Source organism: Malurus melanocephalus, unplaced genomic scaffold (assembly GCF_030028575.1).
Source record: "Malurus melanocephalus ecotype Western Australia unplaced genomic scaffold, MMel_1.1 scaffold_614, whole genome shotgun sequence".
NCBI lineage: Eukaryota > Metazoa > Chordata > Aves > Passeriformes > Maluridae > Malurus > Malurus melanocephalus.
Genome location: NW_026623846.1, coordinates 293,548 through 321,389, shown reverse-complemented (window position 1 = coordinate 321,389; position 27,842 = coordinate 293,548). Strand labels below are relative to the sequence as shown.

General features: G+C 44.9%; 1 protein-coding gene across 3 annotated transcripts in view; it reads left to right on the top strand.

Moving 5' to 3' along the window:
- The window catches only part of ATP2B2 (ATPase plasma membrane Ca2+ transporting 2), a 157,364-nt gene that overhangs the window by 27,763 nt on the left and 101,759 nt on the right, over positions 1-27,842 (top strand). For all 3 annotated transcript variants that reach the window (XM_057383188.1, XM_057383186.1, XM_057383187.1), the window contains exon 2: positions 23,525-23,722. In XM_057383188.1, the coding sequence (XP_057239171.1) occupies positions 23,525-23,722 (198 nt within the window). The remainder of the gene's footprint in view (positions 1-23,524; positions 23,723-27,842) is intronic.

Sequence of the window (27,842 nt, the reverse complement as noted above, 5' to 3'; positions counted from 1 at the left end):
AGAACTCCTTGCGTTGTCAGGATTTGAAGGGGTCCCGTGTAACAGTGCAGCTCTGCGGTGCTTAAACAGAATTCTGTGCCTTCTGAAGGACAACTCTGTGCAAGAGAGATCACTTATAAAACTGAAGTGCAATATGATTTCCCTGAGAGGCACTAAATCCTCACACTTCAGACAATAGACCTATTTCTCYTTAACGAGGAAAAATTCACTCTTGGCTTAACTCTGCTGAAGTTAATTTCTCTGACAATAAATTTGGCCCAATATGTCAATACAAACTTAACTCGCTTGTGTTCATAGAGATTAACTCAATGGCATCTTATGTATGCCCAGAATAATTAGTTTACTGTCTCTTGAGGTTTATTTAATTAATTTAGAATGCCTTTCCATTTAGAAGATACTTGCTGCAGAAACAGGTCTGTTGTAGATAAGAGAAACTGTAACTACTCCCTCAATCTTGTGCTTGACTTTGTTGGGCACAAAGCACTTGGAGCAGGGAAATTAATTTCCTTTTGTTCAAGCTGCTCTCCCTGAGCCTTTTTTATAGAATTCCAGCAACCTGGAATGGCTTTCTGCCTTAAAATAATATTCAAATACGTGGGTTTTTTACATTTTAATAGTCCTGTGCTTCCTCTGATCAGCGAAGAACCATTGCAATACTTTCTGAAATTTGTTACAGCTTCAGAGAAGATAACTTATTTATAGGAAAGTCTTTCAGATCTGCAGTCAGACGCTGAATTTTTAAAGGGAGGGTATGTGTCAGAAGCTAAATAATTAAAATACATGCCTTCTCAGCATTTTATTTCAAATATTAAATATTACATAAGAGATTTTTCCCTGTGGAAATCAAGGCTTTAAAGCGGTGCAGCCTCAGCCAGAAAATCMCTGTGTTGTACAGTTAAATTGATACATCCTGCATCCTACAAAAAGTTCAAAAAAAGTTCTTCAAATATTTCAGCCTTCTGAACACTGGTTCCAGTCATGCCTGTTTAGGAACGTGATGACAGATTGTGGTTTTGGCATCAGCTCACCCTTGCAGGAATGGTTTGGAAGCTCCAGGGGAACTTTAACCAAACTTTGGTGTTTGGAGCAACRCAAATAAAGGCCAGGCTGGGGTTCTCCATCCTCAGCTCACGTAAAACCTGGGCAAGGTGTATCCCTGCGCTCGCAAATGTAATTCCAGATGAAACGCAGCCAGACAATTCCTTCTGTTGTAAACCACTGTCCTCCGCTGGAAGGAATTAAAACTGCACGAATTCTCCTCAAGACCTCTGCTGCAAACTGYGAATCCTTTGCTGGGAGTGTTGCTGGCAGAGCAATCATCTCGATCCTTGCATCTCCCCTCAATTCCTTAACGTGGCCATCACGTTCAAAAACCACCCGACGCTTTGAATTCTCCCGCCTAATTTCCTCAAATTTCGCTGGAATTTCAATGGATGCATCAAGCACAGATGAAATGGTGGCCCCGGAAGGGGCTGTGCCCAAGTTTTCTTCTCCAGCAAAACCTGTGCAATTCAAGGCAGCAGCACAAATTTCCAGCAGCTCAGGTTGCAGCCCTGTCTCCGTTTACCGCAGAGCAGGGTAACGTTACCAGCACTGCTCTCACCTGCTGCCTCCCGTCACCAAACTCAGGGGTTGGCACCTGCTCGTCCCTTTCCCTGCARGARAAGGCTCGCAAATGGCTGCTCTCCATGAGAGCAATCTGCAGGAGGTTGGTTATAGAGGCTGGAGCATGTTCTCCCCAGCTGTGACCTGCTCTAACTTCCCCAGGCTGTGCTTAGGCTTGCGCTCCCATCTCCAGAGGGTGGAAAACCAAGGTATCAGCTTCAGCTGAGGAATTACTCTCCCTTCAAGTGGTTCCTATCTTTTTGCATCCCTTCCAAAAGGATGTGGGGATGTTTGAATGGAGTTGGTGTCTGGCTCTCAGTTGGAGGCATTTCCCTGCTCCCACCTCCCAGCTCTAGTTGTGGTACGAAACTCCCCTTTGGTCCACATGTTGGCATTCTTCACATTTCCCATCAGCTGCACCTCTAACCTGGAAATCCAGTCTGGCCTTCAGTACAAAAGCATTTTGTATAAATTTATAAGTGCATATTTTATTTTAAGGTGAGCAAACAGTGCCCTGTCAGTGCTGTATATGATAAACATGCCCTGATGGTTTGGGGTTTTCTCCCCAGCTCATGTTTGGAGGAATAGAAACAGTGCAGGAAGGGCCCCTTTGCATCATTTGGAAGCTCCTGTCTGGTTTTGGGAGGCTGTTGGTTTTGGAAGGCTGTGTATGTGTGCTGTGTGATTYACCTCACCTGGCAGCCCTGAGAGCAGGGAGTGCTGGTGATGAGCTGTCCTCATTAGCTGGGAGGTATTTGTCACTAATTATACCCAGTGCAGTTGAAATGATTGCTTGGGAGGGTACCAAGATCAATGTTGAGCAGTCGTGGAGAGGTGACCGCAGTGACCCAGAGCATGGACACTCTGGTGTCCTTGGCTCTGGCCATTCCTACTCCCAATCTTTTTAAGCCATCCATCATTCCWTTCTCTTGGGGATCAATTTTCCATGCAGAGGAGGTGCCTGGCGGATGAGGTAGATCTGTAGTAGGAGGGATGTGTTTTCACGGAGTTTCCAGCACTCTTGGGAGTATGAAACATGGCAGTGTGTCACTGCCAGCCYGTGCTGCTCTGCGGGGCTGGAACACTCTGCACAGTGCTCCTGTCACCGGGGAGGCAGCTTACCTTACCTGCTTCTGTATTCAAGGATCACCTTCCACCCTGCCAGCACCTGCTGGGGGTGAGTGAAGGGGGGAATATACAGCAATATCCTTAATAATGATAAAAGCCTTGAAAGTGCAAGGACTGGAGGGTGTTCTGGAAATGAGGAGGGAGCTCAGGCACCTCCAGGGATGCTGCTTCAACCCCAGCAGATCTACCTGGGTTTCCCTCCCCTCTTTTGGGTGCTGTGCAGGGCACCTGCTCCAACAAATCCTCTCCCCCTGTGTGCCCGCAGCACCCTCAGGTGTTTTGGAATTTACACCTACACGGCACCTCTCCACATGCGCTTCTTCCTCCTACAATCAGGTGCTCATCCTTAGCTTGGAAATCAAAGTGTGCAAGCTGCTTATATCTTGTGTTTTTGATGGAAAAATTGAACTCTAATTGGATAATAAAACCATTAACATTTCTCTGGGGACTCWAAACTTAAGCCTGTTACAGGATATTTCCTTTCCCTTATAAATAATATGGATTTACTCCTTCATTTGTGTTTCCTTTCTTTCTCCTTTCACCACACCTGTCTGCTCCGAGGAACCCAACTAATTCCATYCAGGAGTATTTTGGTTTTGCTGTTTTGCTACATCTTGTATTTCTGGGAGATTTTGTGGCAGTAGCACCTTGTGTAACATATTCTGAGAAATCTGACCCCTGGTTTCTGGACCTCTCTGACATTTATCAGTGTTCAGGCACTACAGAATTTGGCCTTTCTTGCTTCAAGGTTTGATACCCACAGTTAGTGCTGGGAAGTCAAAGAAAAACCAGTATCAGGTAGGGGTTTTGACAAAAATACTTCAAATCCTTTTTATTGGCTGGAACAGTAAATGAGCCAAGGAGAAATATCAGATAGTTCTCATTGTCATTTTTTATTTGTTGTGTTTTCAAGGCCCCTTGTCCAGGATTTAACTGACAGGAGCTGTATGTACTCCAGGATTGCAGTGTTTGTGTGTTGGCTCTGTGCACTCCGAGCTGCAGCACTCAGCATCCTCCTTTTTAGGCTCTACAAGATTTTCCTGTTATGTTCTTCTTGTAACRTCTTAGGAAATGACATTTTTATCCCTGGCACTACAACTCTTAAAAGCCCATGCGAGAGAAGTTACAATGTCTTACAGAAACCTTCCCAGGCACTGGGACAGAACTGAGTGGTAAGGAATATTAGAAGTGAACTTTACACCACAGCTCTTTTCACTTCCAAGTGTTTCTCAGGGTTTTTGTTAGAAAGCATTTCTTTGATTTAATTTTTTTGAGCCAATTTTTRTGAGCAGCACAATTAGGCAGAATAGATGAATAATTTACTTGTCAGTTGCAGCTTTTTGCCTTGCCCATATAAACATTTTTATCCAACTCTGTAATTACCTTCATTGGAAAAAGAATGAATGTTCATTACTTAGAAATCAGAATCAGATCAGTCGTGCAGGACAGTTTGGTAACTTGAAAGTGCAACTTCTGTTTTCCAAAGTTGTTTTTATTGGGATCAGTAAGGTTATAATTGAAATAGCACTGGAAAATCCTGGCTGCAGAGCAGATCATACTTGAAGCCCAAGTTAAATTGATTTGCTAGAAATKGGAAATTAAAATGTCAGCATTAATAGTTAAATAAAAAGAAAGGTGATTATAGAATCCTAGAATGGTTTGGGTTGGAAGGGACCTCAAAGCTCATCCATTCCCCCCCTGCCATGGCAGGGACACCTTCCACTGTCCCAGGCTGCTCCCAGCCCCAATGTCCAGCCTGGCCTTGGGCACTGCCAGGGATGCAGGGGCAGCCACAGCTTCTCTGGGCACCCTGTGCCAGGGCCTCCCACCCTCCCAGGGAGGAATTCCTTCCCAATATCCCAAAACCCTGCTCTCTTTCAGTGTGAAGCCATTCCCCCCCTCCTGGCACTACTGGCTCCTATGAAAACGTCCCTCTCCATCTTTCCTGTGGGCTCCCTTCAGGCAGGACAGAAAACATTACAAAAAAGCTGAGGGGGTGAGAAAAAGAACGGTTGGGGAACACATCAAGAAGAGGAGCCTRTTTGCTTTCCTGTGATTGAGATCAGGCTGTGGCTTTTTGATGTGAAAGKATGAAATCTAAATACAACCATCCCCACGGTATTTTCGGGTGGGTTTTTTTATATCACAAACTGCCAAGAATACTGGAGATTCATGCATTTTGTTTGTTTGCTGGTAAAAGAAAAATATTATCAGGCTAGGATATTTGTAGCTTTTTCAAGAAAAGAAATACTTCCACCTGTTTTTTGCACCATTTTGTTTCCTGCTGCACGCSTGAGTGTGAGCTGTAGGCAAGAGCAGCCTGCCAGACAGCAGAGTCATTAGAAATCCTCATTATCGCTGAAATAAGATTTACAACGAGACTGAAATKAATGCACCCCCCCTACAACATTTGAGATACTCCCACAATTGCTTAAATCCCTGCCTGTCTGTTGTTTTCTCAGCTTCAGATCCAAAAGTCAGTGGTTATTTATTTTGTGACGGCATTTAAAGATAATGCCTTTGTACTTATTCCTAGAGTTCTGATGTTTTTTCCAGATCTGGAGATTTATGGCATKAGGAGATCCAAAATAAAGGCCCTTAAATGTGCTCTTTCAACTGCTGGTAATTTTCGGAGTGACTGGAAGTTAGAATATATTTAATTTTTTAAAATCCTTGCTACCCATCAAACCCTCAACAACAGAAGTGACAAATGTGGCTATGCAAACAGTTTTTTGACTCATCCTTGTGTGTTGCATGTTGGAGAGTTTTCACAAGCCCACTGCTGTGCCCTCCTCGTGCGTGCCTGTTAATTCGGAATAGCCTGCTTTAGATTTCTCCATGAAATCCCTGTGCTGACAGGGAGCCACAGAAGCTCTGGGCTTGGGAAAAGCTGATTTAAACCAGTGGGAGCCACATGGGGCAGCTCCATTCTCGGGAGATGGGTTTGCACGAGAGCCTGGTCCTTTGCTGTAAAGAGATCAGACCTCTTTGTGCAAGTATAACTGGGGGGGAAAAAGGAGAAAAAGGTTAAATGCACTTGTGTGGGTTTTACCTTCACCAGAGCTTTGTGTCTCATGGTTCTCATCAGGGTTCAATTCCCAGCTTGCCCCTTTGCATCATCGCTGTGCTATTCCTGCCATGGCTCCTACAGTTGTGTACGTTATTGCTGTATATTCTGTTTACACAAAGGCACAATTATGGGCCAGAWCTGTGTGAGCCCAGCGAGAATAAACCCTTGTGATCCGTGGCGTGCCATTTATCGCGCAAACCATGCGTAATCCATGTGGATTAGGCTCTTCTCCTTTCTCCAGGAATAAAACTTCCTGAGATTAATCAAAAGCCAAACACTGGCAACACCTGGGCACGGAAGGGTCAAGAAGGATTCTGCTGTTAATGGCTCGAGCATTATGTTATGCAAACATGAGAGCTGTAAAAGCCCCAAGTGTGTGGCTGCATTTGCTGTGAGGATAAACAATCCTTGCTACGAGGATAAACAGAACCTTTTGACCATCGCTGGCTTTTGTACAGACCATTAACACATAAAGCCCTGCTTGCCACGGCAGGGCTGCACAGGAATCCTTTTGACTTCGGGAATTTTCACAGCACTTCATGAGGTGGGTGCTTGTTTGATGAAGCACCATGGGTGTTAAATGGATTTTTAGCACTTTGGATGTGTAAGTTTGTGACTCTTGTCACCCTCCCCAGTTCCCAGTGTCAGCACAGCTGTTTGTGTGACCCTGCTGGGAAATACATCTGCAATCCTGCCTGGCTGGCGTGGGACTGGCCATAGGGTATCCCACACTCGGCTTTGGTGCCACCACCGCATGGGAATTCCAGGGAAAATTAATGAGCTCGGAGATCCATAATTACTTGTATACAGCTAAATTGAGATGTAAATGGCTTCATTTTTCCATATGTTTGTGTTTTGCTGGTCTTCAATCAGAATTCAAATCCCTGCTGTGCCAGGGAGTGGAGCAATGTCTAATCACAATTTGTAAGCACCGAGTGGGCATAGGAGAGGGAGAGAATATGGGAAGCTCAGATGATATCACAGAGATCACAGATTATTCATATTTATTGGGAAATAAGCAGCCTAATGACCATGCAGGTAAATAAATATGTTCCAGAAAGCATCCTGTATTATCCTTCCTGGAACTGCAGCTTTTGGACAGCTTGTTTCATCTATCCAAAGGCAATTTCCAGACAGAATTTTACTATTAAAAATCATCCTCCTGGTCTGTGAGAGCATCAGAACAGTTGGGGTTTTATTTTATGGCACTAGGAAAATGATACCCTAAAGTTTCCAGAAATACATCCAGACTTAAAGGAATTTCTGAAGAGCAAACACCCGGTGATGAGGGCCCTGAAGAGCAAAGTTGGCTGCAAACACCTTTGTTAGTTATCTGCTCACCATTGGTTATCTTCTCCCGAACCCTTGGTTATCTTCTCCCAATACTTCTCTGAATCAAATCCTTCCTGCTGGGTGCTTTTCCCCCTTCAGGTGGTTGTTTGCAAGGCCAAAGCTTGACTGTACCATTTTATTTCCTGCACCTGAACAGAACAGCGAATCCAGAAAGCTCCCATGAAACAGGGAAATGGAATTGCAGATGCCTTTTTCCTTGTTTTTAACCAGCAAGGTTTGATGCGGTGCTCGGTGCTCCCTGCCCAGCCCCAGGACTGTCCCTGCTGTCCCCCTGTCACAGGGAGATGTCTSTCCATGCTGGAGCCCCTGTTGAGGCTGGGTCTGTGCTGTAGCAGTGAGTCACGGCTGCAGAAAGCCTCTCCAAGGGCAAGCCAAGGGTGTTGGAGGCAGCAGCTCCTAAAGGCAGCATTCAGCATCGCTTCAGCCCTTCACAGCCTCGGGAGCACGGCTGGAGGGAGATGAGGCCTCGGGAGGGGGGATGCTCACTCCAAATCAACAAAAACCAGGCTTGAGCTGCGGTTTCGTGTTGAGATGTTGTATTTGGGTCCTGTGACGTTGCAGCAGCCAGGGTTACATAAAGCACAGCAGCTGCAGTCTGTATTCAGGGGCAGGGGGACAGCACTGGCCAAAGCCGAGGCCAGAGCTGGGAGGGATGTTTTTGGGGATAGTGTAAGGAAAAGAATTTCCAAAGGGGGAGCTGACATGGAGCTGAATAACTGCCTCAGCCTGGCACTGCTTCTTTTTAATGTGCAAGGAGATTTTAAATAGGATTTACAGCCAGGCAATTGCATCTGGTTTCTGTGATGTGTCAGCCCTGAGAAGTGCAGAGCGTGGCTCTTTTGGGGAGGAAGGGCAGCTCTGCTGGGACAGGGTCACCTCCAGAGCTGGAGCTGGCTCTGGGCAGCATCCCTGGGCTCTGAACCCTCTGCTCCCCCTGCAGCACCCCTGCTGCTGCCCTCGGGGTGGGATCGAGCTCTCACTGAGGTATTGATAAAGCAATCGGGTCCTGGAGGCTCTGCATCCTCTGGGGCTGCAGCCCGGGCTCCCGGGGCTTTGCCATCCTTCCTGCCATGGTTAAATCCAGGAGCTTTGCTGAGCTCTGGGTGAAGTCACAGACAGCCGGTGCCCAATGCTGCAACAGGCAGAGCAAAGCCCTTCCTGGTGAGAGAACCAGGGAATCCAACACCTCTCCAAGCATCATTTTGGGAGACATTTGCTCTGTGTTGGTTCTGGTTCGATGGTGGCTGCATCAGTGGCCCAGGTCCTTATAGAGCACTGTTATTAATAAATTCTGTGTCCATGAGATAACCGTGTGTTAGRTAGACTGGAATGATGGTTTGGCATCAGTTAATGAATCACCTGTGRTCTTTAACCAGTGACAGAGGATTTCAGGTTTTGCAGATTGAGTGTTTTCCATCATCAAGCACTGTGAAACATTCCCTGTTTTTATCAGGGYGCACGATGGGCTTGTGTGCAACATCCTGACAGCATGGAAATAAATAAGATTGTGGTGAATATTTATCTCCAGGCAAAAAAAAAACCTGTGTTTTCATGGCATTAGTCTGTAACAGCTGAACAAAGTTGGTGAATTCAAGATCATTTTCAAGATCCAGCACTTTTCCTCTCAGGTCACYGTGATCAAATTCACCCAGCCTCAGGATTACCTTCTCCTGCAAATCAGTCCAGTCCAGAAGCAGGGGGAAAGGTGAGGGGATCAGACATAATTGGTACCCTTGTTGAATGAATTGCTCAGATATCAGGATCTGAATGAAATTGTAATCCCTTCTCACTTTTACCAGCCAGGTCCAACAGGTCAGAGTTTGGTAGGTCAGGGAAAAGGAGCTTGAATTACCCACCCTGGGCTGGATCAGGCACCGAGGGCTGGCAGGCACTGAACTTCATATGCACTAAGCTTAATTGCAAATAAAGGCTGTGGCACAGACAAAGCTCAGGAAGTTAAAAGATTAATGCTGTTAGAGCCTTTTTATCTTCTGCAAGCCTGTTTCCACAATACCAGAAATTGTTCATTTTTCTAATGAGGGGCCCAGAAATGGAAACACACATTGGCACTTGCTATTAATAGGCTCACGTAATTACTTCTGAAGTTTTTTGTTGTCTGCTGTTTTTTTTATAATCATGAAACAGAGTATTTTTGTTAAGATTCTCAAAATCTTGCAACACAAGGAATGTTTTGTGTCTTTGAAAGGGCTTTTCTGCAGCAAAATAAGGAAGGAAGGAAGGAATGAKCCTGCAGAGTGCATAGTACTCTTGGTTGTCTTTGAAGATGCTCCTGACAGTATATGGATTTTGCTATGTGCTGATTTCCTGAAATTTTGCTTATTTTGTGCTCCTGCTTCTCTCTTAAAAGGGGCAAACAAAAAAACCTCTCCCAAAGAGGTGTGTGAGGTTAAATCACAGCTTGGCCTCGGAGGGCAGGGATTRGGAAGGAGAGGGTGAGGACTGTGCTGAGCAGAGGGAGCTCAGAGGGGAGGAAGAGCTCCCTGGTATTTATCAGTGGCATTGGCTTCTTTGAGATAAAATGGAGGGGAAAATGAGGAACGTGGAAAAAGAAGAGGAGGAAGATCTGTTAAGGTGKTCTTTGGGCAGAGCAGGTATTGGAGGTGCATGGGGAGGCAGATTTAAATAGAAATAGATTTAACAAAAGGGATATTGGAATGAGGCAGCACACACACAGACACAGTCTGCCTTTGAGCATCCTGAATATTTCAGCATTCGGCTCCTCTCTGCTCTCATTTGCATAACCTGTAGAAAACAGATGCATGCTCAAGATGTCTGGCTGAAAGCAATGACTTCATCCCCAGCCCGGATGGCTCAAGGTCTCTGCACTTCCTGCGTTTTCGGGGATGATTTCAGAGCAGAGCAGAGTGATCAGTGCTGTTTACACCGACAGCGGGCTCTGGGYGCTGCTGAAGCAGCGTTCAAAGTGTGTCTGATTTTCTTGCCTCTTGTTTAGTGTTAATGTGTGTCGTGTGAAGGGATGCATTAATGAACCTTTTCTCCTGCAATGACAATCCTGCAGGCCYGGGCTCCTCATTAATGAGTAATGATGGAACAGAGGAGGCACTTGGGTCACTTTATCCTCTAAGAGCAGTGCACGGTCCTGAAGAGAATGCTGCAATGCAGCTAAAAGCAAAACTGTACAGATGACAAAGTGCCTTTGAATCATGGGCTCTGTTTCTGGAACATTTAGGGTTTTAGGAAGATTGCCAGATTCCCAAAGCATTTTTTTCTTAGGCACAGATTTTTTTTAATTTTTTTTTGCTATTTCAGAAAGGCTTATTCCAATGCCTTCTATTCTATGAACTKGGAAACCTGAGCTTCAATAAAAATAGACAGTGTCTGATCCTGCTGTGTTCAGCAGCCATTGGAGAGGACTTGGGGAGACTTCTGTTTCATAATATTTGTACAGCAGTTGGSTCGTAGTAATTTGCATAAGATTTTGGACTGTGAATTTGGACTGACTTTCCCCAAAACATTTTGTGAGAGGCAGGAACCACACAAGAAAAATAACCTGACAAGTCAAGGAACAGAGCAAAGCAAAGCCTGCTGTCCTATGGACAATCAAAATAGAATTTCTGATTAAAGTTACTAATGAGGCAAATGAACAACTCTATGTTAAGTTAGGAAAATGTTTTAAGTTCTCCTTTCCTTGGGGTAAGCATAAGTGGGATAACTTCATTTYCCCATCTCTTTTGGTATAAAGAATGTAATTAATTCCTTAAGTGGTTGTTATCTAAATCTCTGCCTCTGTGTTACATGATAAAAATACTTCAGTGCTTTGAATTTTGCTCCATTTTCTTATAATAAGAATGTTTGGTTTACCTGCTTTTTTTTTTTTTAATAACTCTTTTTGTTTCTTGGTCTTTTTGTTTCTCTTTWCTTGCAAGGATTTGTTTCTAAATTACCAACATCAATTTTTGTGTTCTCTCCTGGCACCATGCGGGGATCAGCTCCCAGTTTCCAGAGCTGTGCCATGAGCAGGGCCTGGCTCCARCAGCAGCTCAGAGATGCTCAGGTGAAAGCAGGATCAGGCAAACTCAGTCCAAGRATTCAGCTGTTCCCAGCTCTGGAGTTATTCTGGAATATTCTTAATGTAAAGAACTCACAGATATAATGAACAACTTAGTGAAGAGATTTGAACAGAGACCTTTTCCCTTTTGTCACCTTGAATGGAACTCCATTGTAGATGAGTGATTCTCAGAGGCTTTTTTGGATTGCTGGAACTCCATCTTTTGTATCCCRAAAGTGTTTCCCACTTTTGCTTTTGTCGTGACTGAGAACTTGGGAGAACTGGAARTGGGCCCTGTCTGGTGGCCATAAAAAAAAATCCATGGAGCCCGTGGCTGCTTCTGGCTCACAGCTGCCACAGCTGGTGATGAGAAACACSTTCCTGGAGGCTCTGACTTTGTAATTTCATTGAATTTTTGATTTGTACTGGAAAACAACCTGGAGAAGCTCAGTAGTGATGAGTGCATTCAGGATCTGTTAGTTGTGTGGAGGGCTAATCAAGGTGATTGACAATTTGTGCTTCATGAAGAGGGAGTCTATTCTTCTGGGCTTTTGATGTGCTAAATTGGGAGATGGCTGTGGGAGTTGTGCTCCTGGAGTTCTGCTGCATGGGGGTATAGGAATAAAATACTGCTCTGTCCCACAGTACAGCTTGGGATTGCTTTGGTCACAGATTTTATTTTCTCATCACTCAAAAATAATGCAGGAGTCGAGAAAATATTGTCACTTTTCATGGTATTTTCATTATCTTTCTATAAGGCTGAGAATCCTTAGGAATAATAACATGATGTTGGTTCCAGAGGTGCCATCATCCCAACTAAAACACTGCAGTGATGGGGTGTCCCCTGCTCTGTGACACCTGGACACCTTTTGTGGACTGAATTAAATAATTATCATGAGACTGGAGAGCCCTGAGACTTTCCTTGCATCTTCTCTCCATGTAATCCAGAAGATGGGGCAAGAGGGAGCTTATTTGAATTGCTGAATTATCGTGCAAGGCTGTGAGTGCACATCTGAGCTCAGTTTTGGGATGGGCACTGTAGCAGTGCTCACGTTGGTGTCTTTGGATGGAATTTTGCAGGCTCTTCCATTTCTCTTCCTCCTCTAAGTCTGTATTTAAGTCTACAGGAAAGGCAGATGATGATGTAAAGGATGGCAAATATTTACAAATTTGTGTTAGACMCAACAGCAGAAATCAAAATATTGTATAATCAAAGAAGCAGCAAGTTCTCATTAACAACCATCCTTGGGCAGCTTCACTGAGTAAATAAAAATTRCATTTTATTAATGCCCGCCAAATAACCCCATCAGTTGTTAATTAACCTTCATTATACATTGGGAAGTTAGGGTTTTAGTTAAAAGGAWGTCTCAAATGAGAAGCCATTTCATCCATTCGTGGCTTGGAACCCTTTCCTTGCACAGCAGTTCCCTCTGTTGTGTTGTGCCAACCATTTCCTTCGCCTTCCAGCCCATGAATCCATCACATTGCTTCACCTGGGAAGGGGACCCTGAACCCAGAATAAAAACTCCCACACCAAGGGTTAATCCATAGTGGTCATTAGGGCACAGATATTCCAGAATAACTCCAGAGCTGGGAASAGCTKAATCCTTGGACTGARTTTGSCTGATCCTGCTTTCACCTGAGCATCTTGGAGCTGCTGCTGGAGCCAGGCCCTGCTCATGGCACAGCTCTGGCAGRATGGGAACTGGGAGCTGATCCCCTAGGACAGGACAGGGGCAATGGGCAGTGCTGGCACAGTGTCACACAGGGGCAGTGGATGCTGTTTGGTCCATCTCGTCACTGTGATGCTCCTGGGCTGTGGGATTTACTCCTTTGGATGCCCCCACAGCCTCTCCAGGCGGGGCAGTGCAGTTTGGGGGGACATCGCTGTCCCTGCAGGAGGGAGGGCAGTGCTGAGCGTTGATGCAACACCCCCGTGATCCCAGTGCTGGGTTTGCCTGAGCTCTCTCCTGGCTGAGCTGCCCTCCCCCAGAACGCAGCAGGGAATGCTCAGCCCCTGCAGAGCCTGCACCAGGACAGTGCTGAGCAGGTGACACGGTGACACCGCTCACAGGAGCTCCCCCAGAACGCAGCAGAGAACGCTCAGCCCCTGCAGAGCCTGCACCAGGACAGTGCTGAGCAGGTGACACGGTGACACCGCTCACAGGAGCTCCCCCAGAACGCAGCAGAGAACGCTCAGCCCCTGCAGAGCCTGCACCAGGACAGTGCTGAGCAGGTGACACGGTGACACCGCTCACAGGAGCTCTCCCAGACAGGGGGGACTGACCGGGGGACACTGACAGAGACAGAGCTGCCAAGGAGCACCCCTTGGGAACACCTCAGCAAATGCAGTTTGGTTCTGTCTGGTTATTGCTGGCTTTTTGAACAGAGATTGGGAAAGGACCACGCCAAGGAAGCAGCTGGGCCAAGGTGGATTTTGGTGTTTATTTTTAACTTCCTTAGAGACATCACAAAGATGTGTCCCATCAGAACRTACATTCATTCTTCTGTTATGTGTTTTATGTTAAAGATTAAAGCACCCAGAGAGGAATGAGCTATTTAACCTGCACATGCCTGGCCCCATCAGAAACTCCCTCTTTTCTGTGCTGTTGCTGTTATCAGAGCCTCTGCTGTTACGCTGTGGTACTTTTAACCTTTCCAATGGGCTTCATCAAAGAAATGTGAGCTCCAGACCCTTGGAACTGCTGATGCCACAGAAACTGTGGTGATTGCAGTGACAAATAATGATAGGAAAGGTTCTTCATGGAAAAGGAGAGATTCTTTCCCTCCCTGAAAAAAAAAAAAAAGACTTTCAGGATACTCCATAAGAGCCTTGTGCTGGATTGAAAGGTCTGTCTAATGTATCTTGCATGTCTCCATGGCTCAGGCCATGCTTTCCCAGGGTCATGTCCTTTATTCCTCTATTCCTTTATTCCTCTATTCCCCTATTCCTCTATTCCTTTATTCATTCCTCTATTCCTCTATTCCTTTATTCCTCTATTCCTTTATTCATTCCTCTATTCCTCTATTCCTTTATTCCTCTATTCCTTCATTCCTTTGTTTTCTCGCACTGCCATGAGTGCCATCCTCAGTGGACACACAGGATCATGTGAAGCCTTTAGAAAGTGTTGGCCCATCCATTCCCTGGAAGCACCATCTGGTGTGAGAGGGCAGCTGAGGCTCTCCGTGGCACCCTGAGCTGTACTGAACTGGTGACACAGCCACAGCTCCTGGGACATTTCACTGGCACCAACAAGCTCAGAACACAGCATTGTACTTGCAAAACTTTGAGTGATGTGAAGGCACTCCAGAAACTGTGACAGGATGGGAAAAATGGAAAGTGAAGGCTTTTAGCCAGCTGTGAAGAGCTGGCAGGCCAGCAGCTGGCTGTAGGGTTGTGGGGTCAGCCGGCAGCAGGGTTCACAGCTCAGTGTCCTGCTGGGGACTGGGGCTCCATCCTTTTCCTCTCCTTTTCCTCTGTCAGCATCACTGCTCCCGTGCTGCAGGAAAAGGGATTCGCAGGTGTATTTCAGGGCCTTTCTCTCCCATGTTGCCACTGGCAATTTGTGTGAAGGGGTGAATTTTTTTTGTAGGGTCCAGTGAGAACAGTGTTAAGTGGTTATAAAGGTGTGTTAATTAAGGAAGGCTTTCCATTCTGACATTATGATGTCATTTATTCCTTGGTCTTTTTCTTGACAAATACCTTGGATCTTCTCTCTTGAACTTCCATGGTTACTCCTTACCATGATCTGATTCTCGTGYCAGTGCTTTCCAAGCCTGACCCCACAGAACAACCACTTAAATGACATMACTGTCTCTTCAGATGTAGCCAGGGATGCTTGGTTTCAGTCAAAGATTCAGGGCAAGAAGAAGCTTTCACGYTGTCTGGAACAATCATGTGGTTATAACTCAACACTATAATCCAAGTTTTTGATATGATTTCCTTCATACTCTCAGTCAACATCATGGAAATGGTCCCACCCTACACATGTGTGCTTCAGCTCTGTGGGTGATAGGAAACAGGCAGAGGGCATTTGTATGGTCCATTCGAAATCCTAATGTTACCTTCTGTGAGAGGGAAATCCTGGCTTGATTTTAATAAGCAAAAAATATGTTTGTAGAAACATTCTGCAGGCTTTGACTATCTGTAAAGTAGGGATGGGGCAAAGAAACCATTGGCATTTGAGCCAATCCTCATTCTCTTATCGCTCAGAAGCTGAGGATCCGTGATGCTGAACAAACCTGGAGTTTCCAGTGCCTGGGATATCCCACTGGCTTGAGATTGTTTGGCTTGGCTGCCAACCCCTTCCATGGCCTTTAGATTCCTTGTGTCTCAGTGCTGGGTGAAATTCTGGGCTGTTACTGCTCCAGTGTAGCTATCTCTGATGTAACAAGGAATTTTTAATGGCTTTTTATTATCTACTCGGTGATGGGTGGGATGATTGGTATTTATTTTAGATTATTAGTATTTATTCAAGATTATTAATATTTATTACATTCATTGCCCTGAGTCTAATGGCTTTATCGTACTTGCTATTACATCCTGATAGAACTAAAAGAAAACATTTCCAGGAGCCTGGGGTACCCAAGGTGAGCCATGTGGGGATGGTTTCATGATTACCAAATGGAGTAAGAGCTGAAGGAATGGTTTCTGGTGGGATWATTCTCTTCCCTCTCAGCAGCCACCCTCCCACTGACAGCAGAACATCTGTAAAATGAAATCCTGATTCCTCTTTYCCCATCCCAGACCTTTAGCTCCCACTGAACGCTTTATCAGCCTTTGCAGAAAGCTTTTTGCTCTYTGTTTAGGCAGGAAAAATATGAGTCATCTGCACAGTGCATGTCTTGCCTTTAATATTTGATGTCTCATCTGTTGCCCCAGCCCTGGCTCGTGTTCATGTGCTGCACATAAGTCCAGTCATTAGATTCTTATGAAATCATGGCATGTCTTTCACATGAGTGGCTTTTTTGGGGCTGTTTTCAGCCGCTATCGAGAACCATTTCTGGTGCTGCTGTTATTACTCATCTTATGTAAACTGTTTGTTCCTGCTGAACGGCTTCATTTCAGGGCAATTTTGCTTTAAAAAGAAATCAGGAGATGATGGAAGGAATAAAAGCCCAAATGGCTGGATAGGGAAGGGAATTAAAGATGTTGTGGAGCATTCAGAGCTTCTGGGCAGGAACAAAGSCTGCCTGGTGCCTTGCAGCCAAAAGTAAATCAGCAATCTCAGATGATGGGGATTCACTCCMTGAGCTCCACCGACCCGTCTGGGGCAGGAACCTCAGCCTTTCCCTGCCTCTTAAAATGGACATAAACTTTTCTATCTGAAATGATACGGAGACGAGCTTTTGAAATGGAGAGGAACTTTTCTAGGTTGAACTCGTACATCTTGAGAGAGATGGGAATTCATTGTAGAAGTGCAAGGACCTGTTGCTAACGTTTACATTAGACAGTCTKTAAGAACAACTGTTCTGCTCTTCAGTTCCTTTGTATTTTAAAAAGGTGCCGCCTGTCAGAGGGAAGTTTCTAGGAGGGGTTTTGTGGTCAGGCTGTTGGATTTGGGATGCTGAGGGGCGGTCAGAGGGTAGGAAAGGGTGGCTGGGCTGGTTGCTGCCAGAGGGAGATGATTAATGAGGAAATGGAGAGGGAGTCATTAATGTCCTGTTTCTGTGCCCTCTTTGCTGTGTGTTGGCTGTTTGGATCTGGCTCTAAAGTGTTTGACTCCAGGAGGTTCTGAGTCCTGCAAGGTTCTGCTCACAGAAATAGTCACATAAAGCTTGCAGGACACGTGCTCAGATGACTCGTAATGCCAAGGTTTTTAATTTTTGGGTGCCTTTCTTAACATTTATTTTTAAAAAATTATGCAAGTGATATTAATGAAAACAGGTAATGAGATTCATTACACTTAGAGACAGCTTTGTAGTCCTGAGATTAGAAGGAAATTATTATTTGTTGAGGTTCATTCACTGCTGAAATTCCAATTCACCTTGCTGGAATTAGACGATGCTCTCATTAAACTCTCTCTTATTATGGACAGCATTCTCTCTGCTGACTTTATTTTAATATGACCTGAACAGAATTTCAATGTACTGCATGGAAAAATCTTCACCAGGCAACACACGTGGTGAAAGTGGGAGGTCAGAGAGGCATCCATTCCAGGGGTGAATATTTTCACTTTGTGCTTCCCGTTTTTGGGGTATTTTTCACTTGGAAAACAATCCCCTTGTGTCAATTTAATGCAACCTGTGGCATCCCAGGTGTTTGTCCTCCTTAGATAAAATTCCTGAAGAATTCCTGCCCTAAGGAAGGCTGATACTGGATTATATTGTMGTGATGACACCATTATACATTAGGGACAAAGCAGACCTTCCCTAGCCTTTGATCCAAACCAGGACAGGATCAGGTTACTGGGATGTCTCCTTGCCTTCCACAATTCCTGAGGTAGGGGCAGCTCCCTAAGGCAGACCTCAAACTAAATCTGTTGGTTACAAGCTCTTCATTTGAATTGAAAATGTGACATTTCCAGCTCTCTCAGTCCCTGTTACAGAGATGATGCTTCATCGATTGCTGCTGAAGAAGTGGAGGGAATAAAGCCAGGCTATTTCTTGTTTGTTGGAGAGAGAAAAGCAGAGAACAACTCTGCTTCCAAAGCCAGAGAGTCAAATCCCACTGAAAATGTTCGATGGGACTGTGGGTTTGAATTTTCCCAGTTACCCCAGTAGTAACTGGGCTGGTATTTTTAATTCATGCTCATCAGGAAGATGTGGGAGCCTGCAAGAGCTCCATGAGCCCACGGGCCTGAGGCAGCGTCTCCTGAATTGTTCTGGAGCAGCAGGAACGGCAGGGAGTCAATGGGAAATCAATGGAATTGAAAGGAAAGGAAAATGAAATAACTGTGCCGCTGATTCTTTGTGGTGTTGTATTTCTCGATTTCTGTGATGGTGGGAGAAGAGACTTTGAGGCTGTGGGGTTTGGGCTCCAGAGGTAAACCCAGGTCTGGGGTGTCACAGGAAGAACTCAGGTGTGTTCTATCTGTCAGTGATCACCAACCCAAACAGTTGTCTTTCCTCTCTCTTTTCACTTCCACAGCCCCTCAGTGTCGCTGGGAAGCCTTTCCTTTCTGTGCTGAACAAACCTCACATTTGATTTTTAAAATACATCATTCACAAGTTTTGCTAGTTGAAATTTTGATCTCCTTTTTTTGACACATCAGAAAAAGCACAGAAGAAATTTAATAAGCAATGACTGCTTTATTTGCTCAATTAATGCAAATGTAAACTCTTCATTCTTCAGCTCCTAATTTAAACCGATTTGAAACATTTCTTAAAAGTTTTTTTGGTGTTTTTCCCCCATTGTTGTGTTGGTAGCGCTGTGCTTTTGCTATTTTTGTGGCATCAGAATCATTCTGTGTTTGTCATGCTCCATTTGGTTGCAGTGGAGATGACTGTCAGAGAAATACAATTTTCCAGGCATTAATTGAAACGATGGCTTCATATTCAGTGTGCAGAAACTGGCAGATGTAGATAAGGAAYAGAGAATATTCATTAAGTGGCATTTCTCCAGTTTTGTGTTCTCTTTCTCCCTCCAAAAAAGCAACAATGCCAGATTAAATCATAAATGAATTTAATATACTGCACAACATTGTAGAAAATGTATGTGATGCAATTGCTTTTATTCTCCCACAAATTTGAAACAAATTTTGGGGAAATTTTTTGGAAAATGACACCTTAAGCAATTACTTAAGTGTTGGAAGCATCAATGCATTTTCACCGTGTTTCCTGAACCTGTGTGCAATATTTGTGTATAAATGTAACCCAAATCTGCACATCTGYTCTCAACACTTGGGTCAAGCAAAGTTGTACTGCACAGCTTTGACCTAGAAAAGCACTTAAATAAAATATTCATGCTTGTGTGGAGAAATGAACCTAAACCCAGGCAGGCTGTGACTTTTATCATCACACGGAGCAGAAGATGGGAGGCTGGGAATATCTGGGATCCATTCACGGTTTTCAGTCCCTGTTGGTTCTTCTGCGCTGCCCCCGATGTTTGATATGCTCACACAGAGCTGACATTTTGAATGGGCTCCATTTGAATGCTGTCATTGCTGTCCCAGGGCTCGAGGGATGAGGGAGAGCCCAAGGAGGGACATTCAGGAGGTGAAGTTGGGGTGTTTAACGTGACAAAACCCCGGTACATGARCAGGGCCAGCAGGAAAGGGCTCTCCAGGCTCAGAAGCTGCTGGGGGAGGTGCCCCGTGTGCCTTCACCATCTGGGCACCAYGAGCCACCTCCAGCCTGGCCAAGCCCAGCCTTGCTCAGAGCACCCCTAGAACAGGTCAAACAACCATTCTTGGAAAAGGTCAGGAGGGCCCCTCTTGTGCCTTCTTGGATATTCTGGGAGTTTATGGAAGCTTTGCAGAACCAGCCTCCTGCCTCGCCTCATTTCCCCTGAGCTTTGTCATTTAGGTGCTCTTTGCTGTCCCTTTCTGRTCTGATTTCATCAGGTTTCTCCATGCTCTCCTTTCCTTTCTCTTTCTCAATTTAAGTGTTTGTTCATTTCTGGCATTCAGTAGGAATTAAACCACCCCCAAAATTTTGCAGAACAGGATTCTGAGTGGTGGCCAGGTCATGGGAGAAGGGAAACCTTTTGGTTTGAGCTGAACAGTGATTGTCATTTTCCAGGATTTTGAATGATTTACAAGGAAATAAATTCCATTACTAAAAATGAGTATACTCTGCTTTTTAGATGAGATTGACTGGGTGAGTAATTTCACCAAGACCTCCAGGAAAGAATAAAATAATCCGTGTGATTTTACCCTTGCTTGTGATTCTTAAGAAAAATAATCTTAACAAAAAGGAATGGGTCTGAATGTGCAATGTCTAAATTTCAGGATTACAGGGACTGAAATCTGGAAAATAAGGGTGACCCTGGGTGCTTTGGACAGTCTGTTCCTCAGCCTTATGGTGTCTAAATGCACAATTTTTACCTCATGGAAAGAACAGCTCTTTGAGTTCCAGCCTCTGTTTTGCTGTGTAGGTTCCTCAGGTGTTTCACACACTCCACAAACACGGGGCAGAGTCTGTGCTCCGTGTCCTCCTGGGTGCAGGGCATCATTGCAAACTCGGGAATCCTTCATGTCTCAGTAAATGGGATTGTGATCATTGGAAAYTCCTGCATGTTTTCCCTGTGTGTTGCAGCCCTCTGTGCCGTGCTGGTGAGCTCTGTTCATGTGCTGAGCTGCTGGAGCTGACCACCACCGAGCACATATGATCTGCAAAACCGGCCTCTTTCAGACCTCTCTTCCTTCCACTCTTGCAGTTTGTCCTTTCAGAGTTTTCTGTTGCTGCTTGAGGATGTGTCAGGTAAAACTTTCTGCCCCAAATCCTTGTCACTGGTGCCCGTGGAATTTCCCCTTCACGTGTGAGGTTGAGTTGGTTCAGTTTTGGGGGTGTAATGCAAATGGTTGGGTGCCTTTTGAACAAATCCTGTGAGGAGGAGCTGAGGGAGCTGGAAAGGGGCTCAGCCTGGAGCAAAGGGGGATCAGGGGGGACATTGTGGCTCTGCACAACTCCCTGACAGGAGGGGACAGCCGGGGGGGTCGGGCTGTGCTCCAGGGAACAGGGACAGGAGGAGAGGGAACGGCTCAGGCTGGGCCAGGACAGGGTGGATTTTGGGGAAAATTTCTCCATGGAAGGGCTGTGAAGGCCTGGAGGAAGCTCCCCAGGGGAGTGGTGGAGTCCCCATCCCTGGCAGCATCCAAAACCATGCAGATGTGGKGCCTGGGGATGGGGTGGGCCTGGCAGTAGTAGGTTAAGAGTTGGGTTCAGTTCTCCTAGAGGCCTTTCCCAACCATATTGATGTTGTGATTGTCTGGTTTTTAGTGAGAATCTCACCTTTAGGCAGCTCTCTGGAGCTGCTCAGACTGGTTTGCTTTGTGCTGGTGGTTGTCCTGTGCCAGATGCCACCAGCAGTGAGTGGCTGTCTGACCCCTCTGGTGTGCTGCCCACACCTCTGTGACCTCTGTGGGGTCACAAAAAGGCAGCGCCCCAATGGCTGCAGTCCCCGTGGCAGAGGGGAAAGGCTTTCCCTGCCTGGGAGCTGAGAGGAGTGTGAACCCTGCAGGAGGAGCAGACCCTTCCTGCTGGCCGGACCCGGCTGTCCCAGTGTCACCTCCGTCTGCGGGAGGGGCTCGTGTTTCTCAGCAGCCCGGGGGAAATGAAACTTTGATGAGTTACCCAAGAGGCAGCAGCAGCCGGGCTGTAAGGAGACACTGCAGGAAAGGTGAGTCAGGGCTGCCTCGGGCAGGGCTGGTACAGCCGGGACAGCATCGCCTTCGTCCCGAGGGATGGAGGAACCGCCCGCCAGGGATGGAGGGCTCGGAGCTGCTGGGGACCCACCCCAGACTGTCAGAGCCCCAAGAGCCTGCCTGGCATTCCCTGACAGCATGAGGGGTGTTTGCAGRGCTTCCCATTCCTGGGGTGTGCCCTGTGCTTTGGAGGAGGCAGGATTCTCACCGAGCTGCCCGAGCCCAGTGATACATTAGGATTTTTCGTTTCTATATTTTCATGCATCTGTATTCTTGTACTTCTCTAGTACAGCACAAAAAACTACCATTTTCCCATCTTTAGACAAAACAACTCCTCTCTGAGCCTGAATCCAAGGGCACCTCAGAGCCCCAAAATATGGAAACAACAGTGAGTTAGGGGGGGASCAAGTTTGGGGTGGTTGACATCATYACCTGTAAAGATCATTGCAGAATTAAGACTCAATATGTTAATAAGGCAGAACTTGGAAAAGGTGAAGATCTCGTGACCTGGTGTCCATTTTGGGTGTAGCWTCAGGAGGAGGCTTTGTCTCCCCTAATGTACCAGTAGGCCTGTTAGGCCTGGRTTAAAGTTGTGTATTCTCATTCTCTTAAAAACTTAACTGGCCTCTCTTTCAGATTAGTCTGATTGATAAGGCATCACCAGGAATCGCTACAGAGTGGTGTTGATGGGTTCCTTCCTTGCAGCCACCTTGGTGCTCCTCCCAGCTCAGCTTCGGTGTTTTCCTGGTGTCTTGTATGATAAATAGCCATAAATAACCATAAATAATCATAAATAATCATAAATAACCATAAATCACTTTATCTTGCTGATAACATTCAAACCCTACAGTTTGGTAGATGTTCCATCTGGGTCGGTCTCTCTCCAAACAAGACGAGAGGAAACAGCCTCCAGCCTCCAGCTGCACCAAGGGAGGTTTAAATTCAATATTAGGAAAATATCTCCTTRGGAAGGGTTGACCAGCAGAGGAAGAGATTGTGCAGGGAAGTGGTGGAGTCACCACCCCTGGAGGGATTTCCAAGATGTGTAGGTGACACTTGGGGACAGGGGTGGTGGCGTCTTTGGCAGACTGGGGGAGCTGCTGGACTTGGTGATCCTAAAGGGCTTTCCCAGTCTAACCAATTCTGTGACTCAGGTATTGTTTGGCAGGTCTATGGAACAGTTATTGCAGTTTTTATTCTGCTCACACGGATATTTGGGCTCAGTTGTTTTACCCTGACACTTGCAAGATTTAAAAAAACCAAATTTGTTTGTTTTTGGTTTTGTTTGTTTTGCTGGAAAGGCACTAGATGTGCATACTTTCATTATATTTTAAAAAGAGGGGAAAAAGCACCCAAGTGGATTGTTCAGCCCAACCACACATTGCACCCCGTGTCCTTAAAATTAAATGTTCTTAAACTGAAGCATCATGAGAAACACATGGAACCAAGTCGGGTCCTTTTGCCTTTCTGTGCATGTTTAACTTGTCACATTGCCTTTTTCCCGTGACAAAAATGYGATGCAGCCCATTCCAGGGATGAGCTGAAGTCCATTTGCAGCCAGAGGCTGCTTTGACATAGCAGAAGGGAGGCTTTATTGATTTATCCTTTGCATTCAGAACAAAGATTTGTGTGATGTTCCTCAGGTATTACCAGAAGCTTCCATCAGCTATTCCAGCCTTATCCCAAACCTCATTTCTTTGTGCTTTRGGATTTATTTCAGAAGTCACTGCTCATATGTATGTGTGTATATACATAGGTGYTATTAAAGTAAACCTCTGAATTCAAGGATCTTTTTTTATAATTAAACCTGGCAGGAATTAGTGCTAAATGGAGCTCRTGAGAATTCTGTTCAGGATATTAGGACAAATCCTCTGCTGCAAAGGCACCATTTATGTGTAATATCCACCTGTTTGTTAATATGCCATAGGTGCTGCAGCTTGGAATTTTTCTTGGGAGAAGTAATTKGTAGGAATGTGTTTTCCATTTCACTGCAATTTGACTTGATTTTATTTTGTTTCCTTTTCTTTACAGGATTAGCCGGCACTGCTGCAGACCTAGAAAAAAGAAAGCTTATTTTTGGAAAAAATTTTATACCTCCAAAGAAGCCAAAAACATTCATACAGCTAGTTTGGGAAGCGTTGCAGGACGTGACTCTTATAATCTTGGAAATTGCAGCCATCATATCTTTGGGGCTTTCGTTTTATCAGCCACCTGGAGAAGGGAATGAAGGTAAAAACTCTTTTCGTAGGAGTTATCTGAGTTGAAGCAAAGCGTGTCCTATATCTCAAATCAATTCCATCACCACCCCTCAGAAGGTCACTAACAGGAAATTTCCATGGGGTTTGTTCCTGATCCCATTACATCTGCTACTGACATATTTTTCTTTTCATCTTGACATTTCTTTATGCAAATACTGAACCTCATGACGTKAGTTAAAGAAAAATCATAATATTCTTATAAAACTGGCGTGGTTTTGATACAGTTTTCACCCCTGAGCTTGTATTTGGTGTGTGTTTGATTCATCTTTTGTGGCTGTTTCTCACGTATTAGAGATGAGAAATATGTAATTGCTTATGTAACGGCWGGATCCCATCACAGGAACATGGACGAGCCTCCAGTTTACACCAGATGAAGGCTTGAACTCGGTGAGATTCACACATTTTTGTATTTTTAGTGGTGCAGCCCAGGCTCGTGAGCCTGGCTCCAAAGGGAGTACTGAGGCACAGTGCTGSTGCTGATAAATATTCCCCACATTCTGCAGGCTCTTGCTGGCTGCAGGAAGTTTTAAAGCCCTGCCTGCCCCCCTCCTTTTTCCCCTTTCCCCCCCATCTTTGGAAAGCACTCTTGAATTCACATGCTTAAAATATTTGTTCCTCTCCATAAATGCAAGATTTCCATTTCTGGCAGCTGATCCAGATTTTTTCTGCCCCCCCTCCTGCTCTCTCCCAGACTTCTAAAGCTGGATCAAACATGCTGTGTGAAATGACGTGAGCAGCTTGGCAAATGTAGGAAGAATGTCTTCCTCTAAATATAGCCCTGAAATGCTTTTTACATTTGCTGCAGTTTCCTTTGGCTGCTTTCCTTGCAGCCCCTTCCTCCTTCCCTTTCCATTCGGCGGCACAGGCAGCACGTAGCCGTGCACAGCTCTGGGGTCATGGCTGSGATTCTTGGATCTTTTGGAAATAATTATAAATAATAATCTTGCATTGCTTTCTCTCTGAATTTTGAATAAGTGGCCACGGGTTCAGCAGGTGTTCGATTTAGGCGTGAAAAGATAAAGGAGTCGTTGCTCTTTTAATGAAGAAAATGTTCTTTATTGGAATGACCTCATAATTGGTGGGATACCTTGGGGACATTTGATGCTTTACAAAATTAGGATTTAGCTTAGACATAAATGTGCAGAGTGCCCTCTTTAATTTTTTTTAGTGGGASAGCAATTTTGAAAGCGTGATTTATCCAGGTTTTAGGAAGAGGGCAGATGTGTCATCAGGCACCAGTGGTTTCTTTCTTTCTTTTTTAAATTGTTATTCTTATTATTTTGATCCTGCATTTAAAATGTTTCTTTTCCCATGGGAAGACATGACCCAGCTGAGACTTTGAGGGAGTCTGAAAAGCTCGGCAGCACAGCCTGGGAAAATGTGTTTGTGTTTTCCCACAGCACAGCATTTTATTCAATAATTTCTGTTTTCCCTGGTTTTAGAATTGTTTCCTGGAAGGTTTTGCCCTGGTTTACACAAGGAGAATAAATCAAGTTAGTGAATGTCTTGTAATGCAATTTTTTWAACTCATTTTAAAGGTCTACTACTTTTTTCTTTGGAAGTCTATCACTGAGCAGTTGTATAAATAATTCCCTTTAATTTTAAATTGGTGTATCATTAATTGCTAAGGATASCTTTAATTTACTGGTAGATGTGTTTTTAAGGAGTCGCAAACAGTGGAAAGTGAACTCATTAAGCTTGATTTTGCTTTGCTGAAGTRGGGAGCATCCCACTTGAAATCAAATTTAATGGGTTTGCTGTCAGTACTTTCCTTTTCTGACTCTCCCCAGAATGAACATTATTCATTGAAATGCTCAGTGATTTGCAAGTTTTATGTTTTTTTTTTTCCTTGAAAAGAGTGTATTACTTCTGAAAGTACAGCCAGGTGTTACACAGGGAGCTGGCACACCTCGTTCTCCGTCCTTGATGTTGCCCAGCTCATCCCTGTTGCTGTTGGCCAAACAGCAACACAAAATAACAGACACAAAGACACACAGAAAAAGAGGGTGAAAAAGAGAGACAGTAGTACTTTATTGTGGGACAAGCCTCTTTTATCCACTTTAGCAACCACTTTTAGTGTCAAACATACATTGCTTAAGAGACAGCTGTTTAATTAATAATCAGCATATGATTGGTGAGTTTGCAAAAGCTACAGTCTTAGTAATGTTTATAATTGCTAGCTACCTGCGTTATGAATTCTACATTCCACACTCCTTTTCTCAAAAGTAGCCAACGATGAGGTATTCCTCCTCCATGCAGGCTGTTAACATTCCCTTTCTTTTCCTAAGACTCAGTCATACATGATAATTGGCTGAGTTTCAGATTCAGGACTTGTGGGGCCACATTTTTCCCCCCACACATCCCCAGGCGCTTTTGGAGTGTCTCTGGCAGTTCTGGTGGGTTCCAGGCTGTTCTGTGCAGCCCCTGGGTGATGCTGCTGGGAGCAGGGACAGGCAGCTCCGTGTGCTCTCAGGAAGGGCTGGGGGTGGCTGTGTTTGCCCAGCTTTGGGCCATGGGCTCACTGCATCATTGGCAGCTTCCCTGGGAGCAATTCCCCTCTTCACATCATGCATTCCCAACTTCATTTTTTCTTTCCACTTCCTAAAAGTTGTTGTCTTCTTGTTTTGCCTGTTGAACATGGAATAGAAAGCTGGGGATGGGCAAGTCTTCCCACAGCTCCACAAAAACTCTCTTTTTCTTAACAGGACACTATTTTGGATTGTTTTATAGCACATAAGGTGCCTTCTCTTTAAAATTCTAATTTTTCTTTTTTTTTTTTCCCAAATGAAATACATTTTCACTTTGAAAGTGAGTCAACAGGACTGTACTTTCCACAGTGATTTGTTCAATCATCAGTGCCAATATTCTGAATCCATTGACTTCTTGTTTAGGAGGAACTCAAAAGGTTGTCCCCACTGAGAAGTGGCAGTCTTGGTCTGGGGGATTAAGGGATAATAACATGGAAACAGGAGACTTTGAGACACAATGTCAGGGAAACTCCACCTTGTGTGTCTAATTGAGCATTTATCTGCCTTTATCCAATGTATTTATATCTGCCTTTCACATCTCTGAAGCTTTTATCTACCAATGGTGTTACCAGTTAATATAATTACTTGAAATCTTATTTATTTTACAAAAATTARTATAACTCTTTCTTTTTTTGACTCTTGAAACCCACTTGTAACTTTTGATACTGTAACAGTTAGCATTTCAGTTTTCTGCAGTAGAAGTGAAAAACATAYTTCTCCTGAGGCTTTGGAAGGAGAGATGCAGATAAAACCCACACAGACAGTAAATATTGGGTGAGGAACTGCTCCAGGAACCTGGTTAGGGGTGTAGCCTCAAGGATGTGTATGCGAGTTYCTGTTCCACTCCAGCTCTTCACTAAAGGTCTGGGTGAGTCTTGGAGAACATGATTTGATTTTCTGGTGCAGTCAGGGAATCTGACCCAGAGGAATCCCTGGATAGAAGTGCRGTGTTACTGCTTGTGCAGAAGCCGCTCTGGTTCTTCCAGTGCCATATTCCTGAGCGTGAGGGGAAGTTCAGGAATGTTGTTCTCAGGAGCTGTGCTGGGGTTGTTTCGATGCCTTGCATTCCCTTTCACCCTCTGACAGGCCATTAGAAGCAATTGAGAACTTGGCATAAATTATTGTCAGCCCCGTGGCAATTACTGCTCTCATTACCGAGCCACATGGAATCAGTTTTCCACCCTTGCAAAAAGTGCAGAGCTGCTGCTGTACTTCAACAAATGCACCTTGGCAGAAATTCCCAGTGCAGGTGTGGCCTCTGCTGCAGTGAGGATCACACAGGGGAGTGGCTGGGGCAGGGTAAAAATTCTTTGTTCCTCAGATAAAACCGTTCCGTGTCCTGGGTTTATGGATTAGAGACTGTTCCCTGGCCATGATGCAGAGTAGAGCGTCTGTGATGTCTCAGAGTATTTAATGAACGTGTGAGATCCTTGGCTTAATTTTTTTTTTTTTTTTTTTTGTAATGTAGATTAGAGATAGTCCAGGTCTAAATTTGAAATGTTTGTGTATTAGTGTATGGTGAAATAATTTTGATGTATGGTTTGCCCTGTTTTTAAAGGCAGT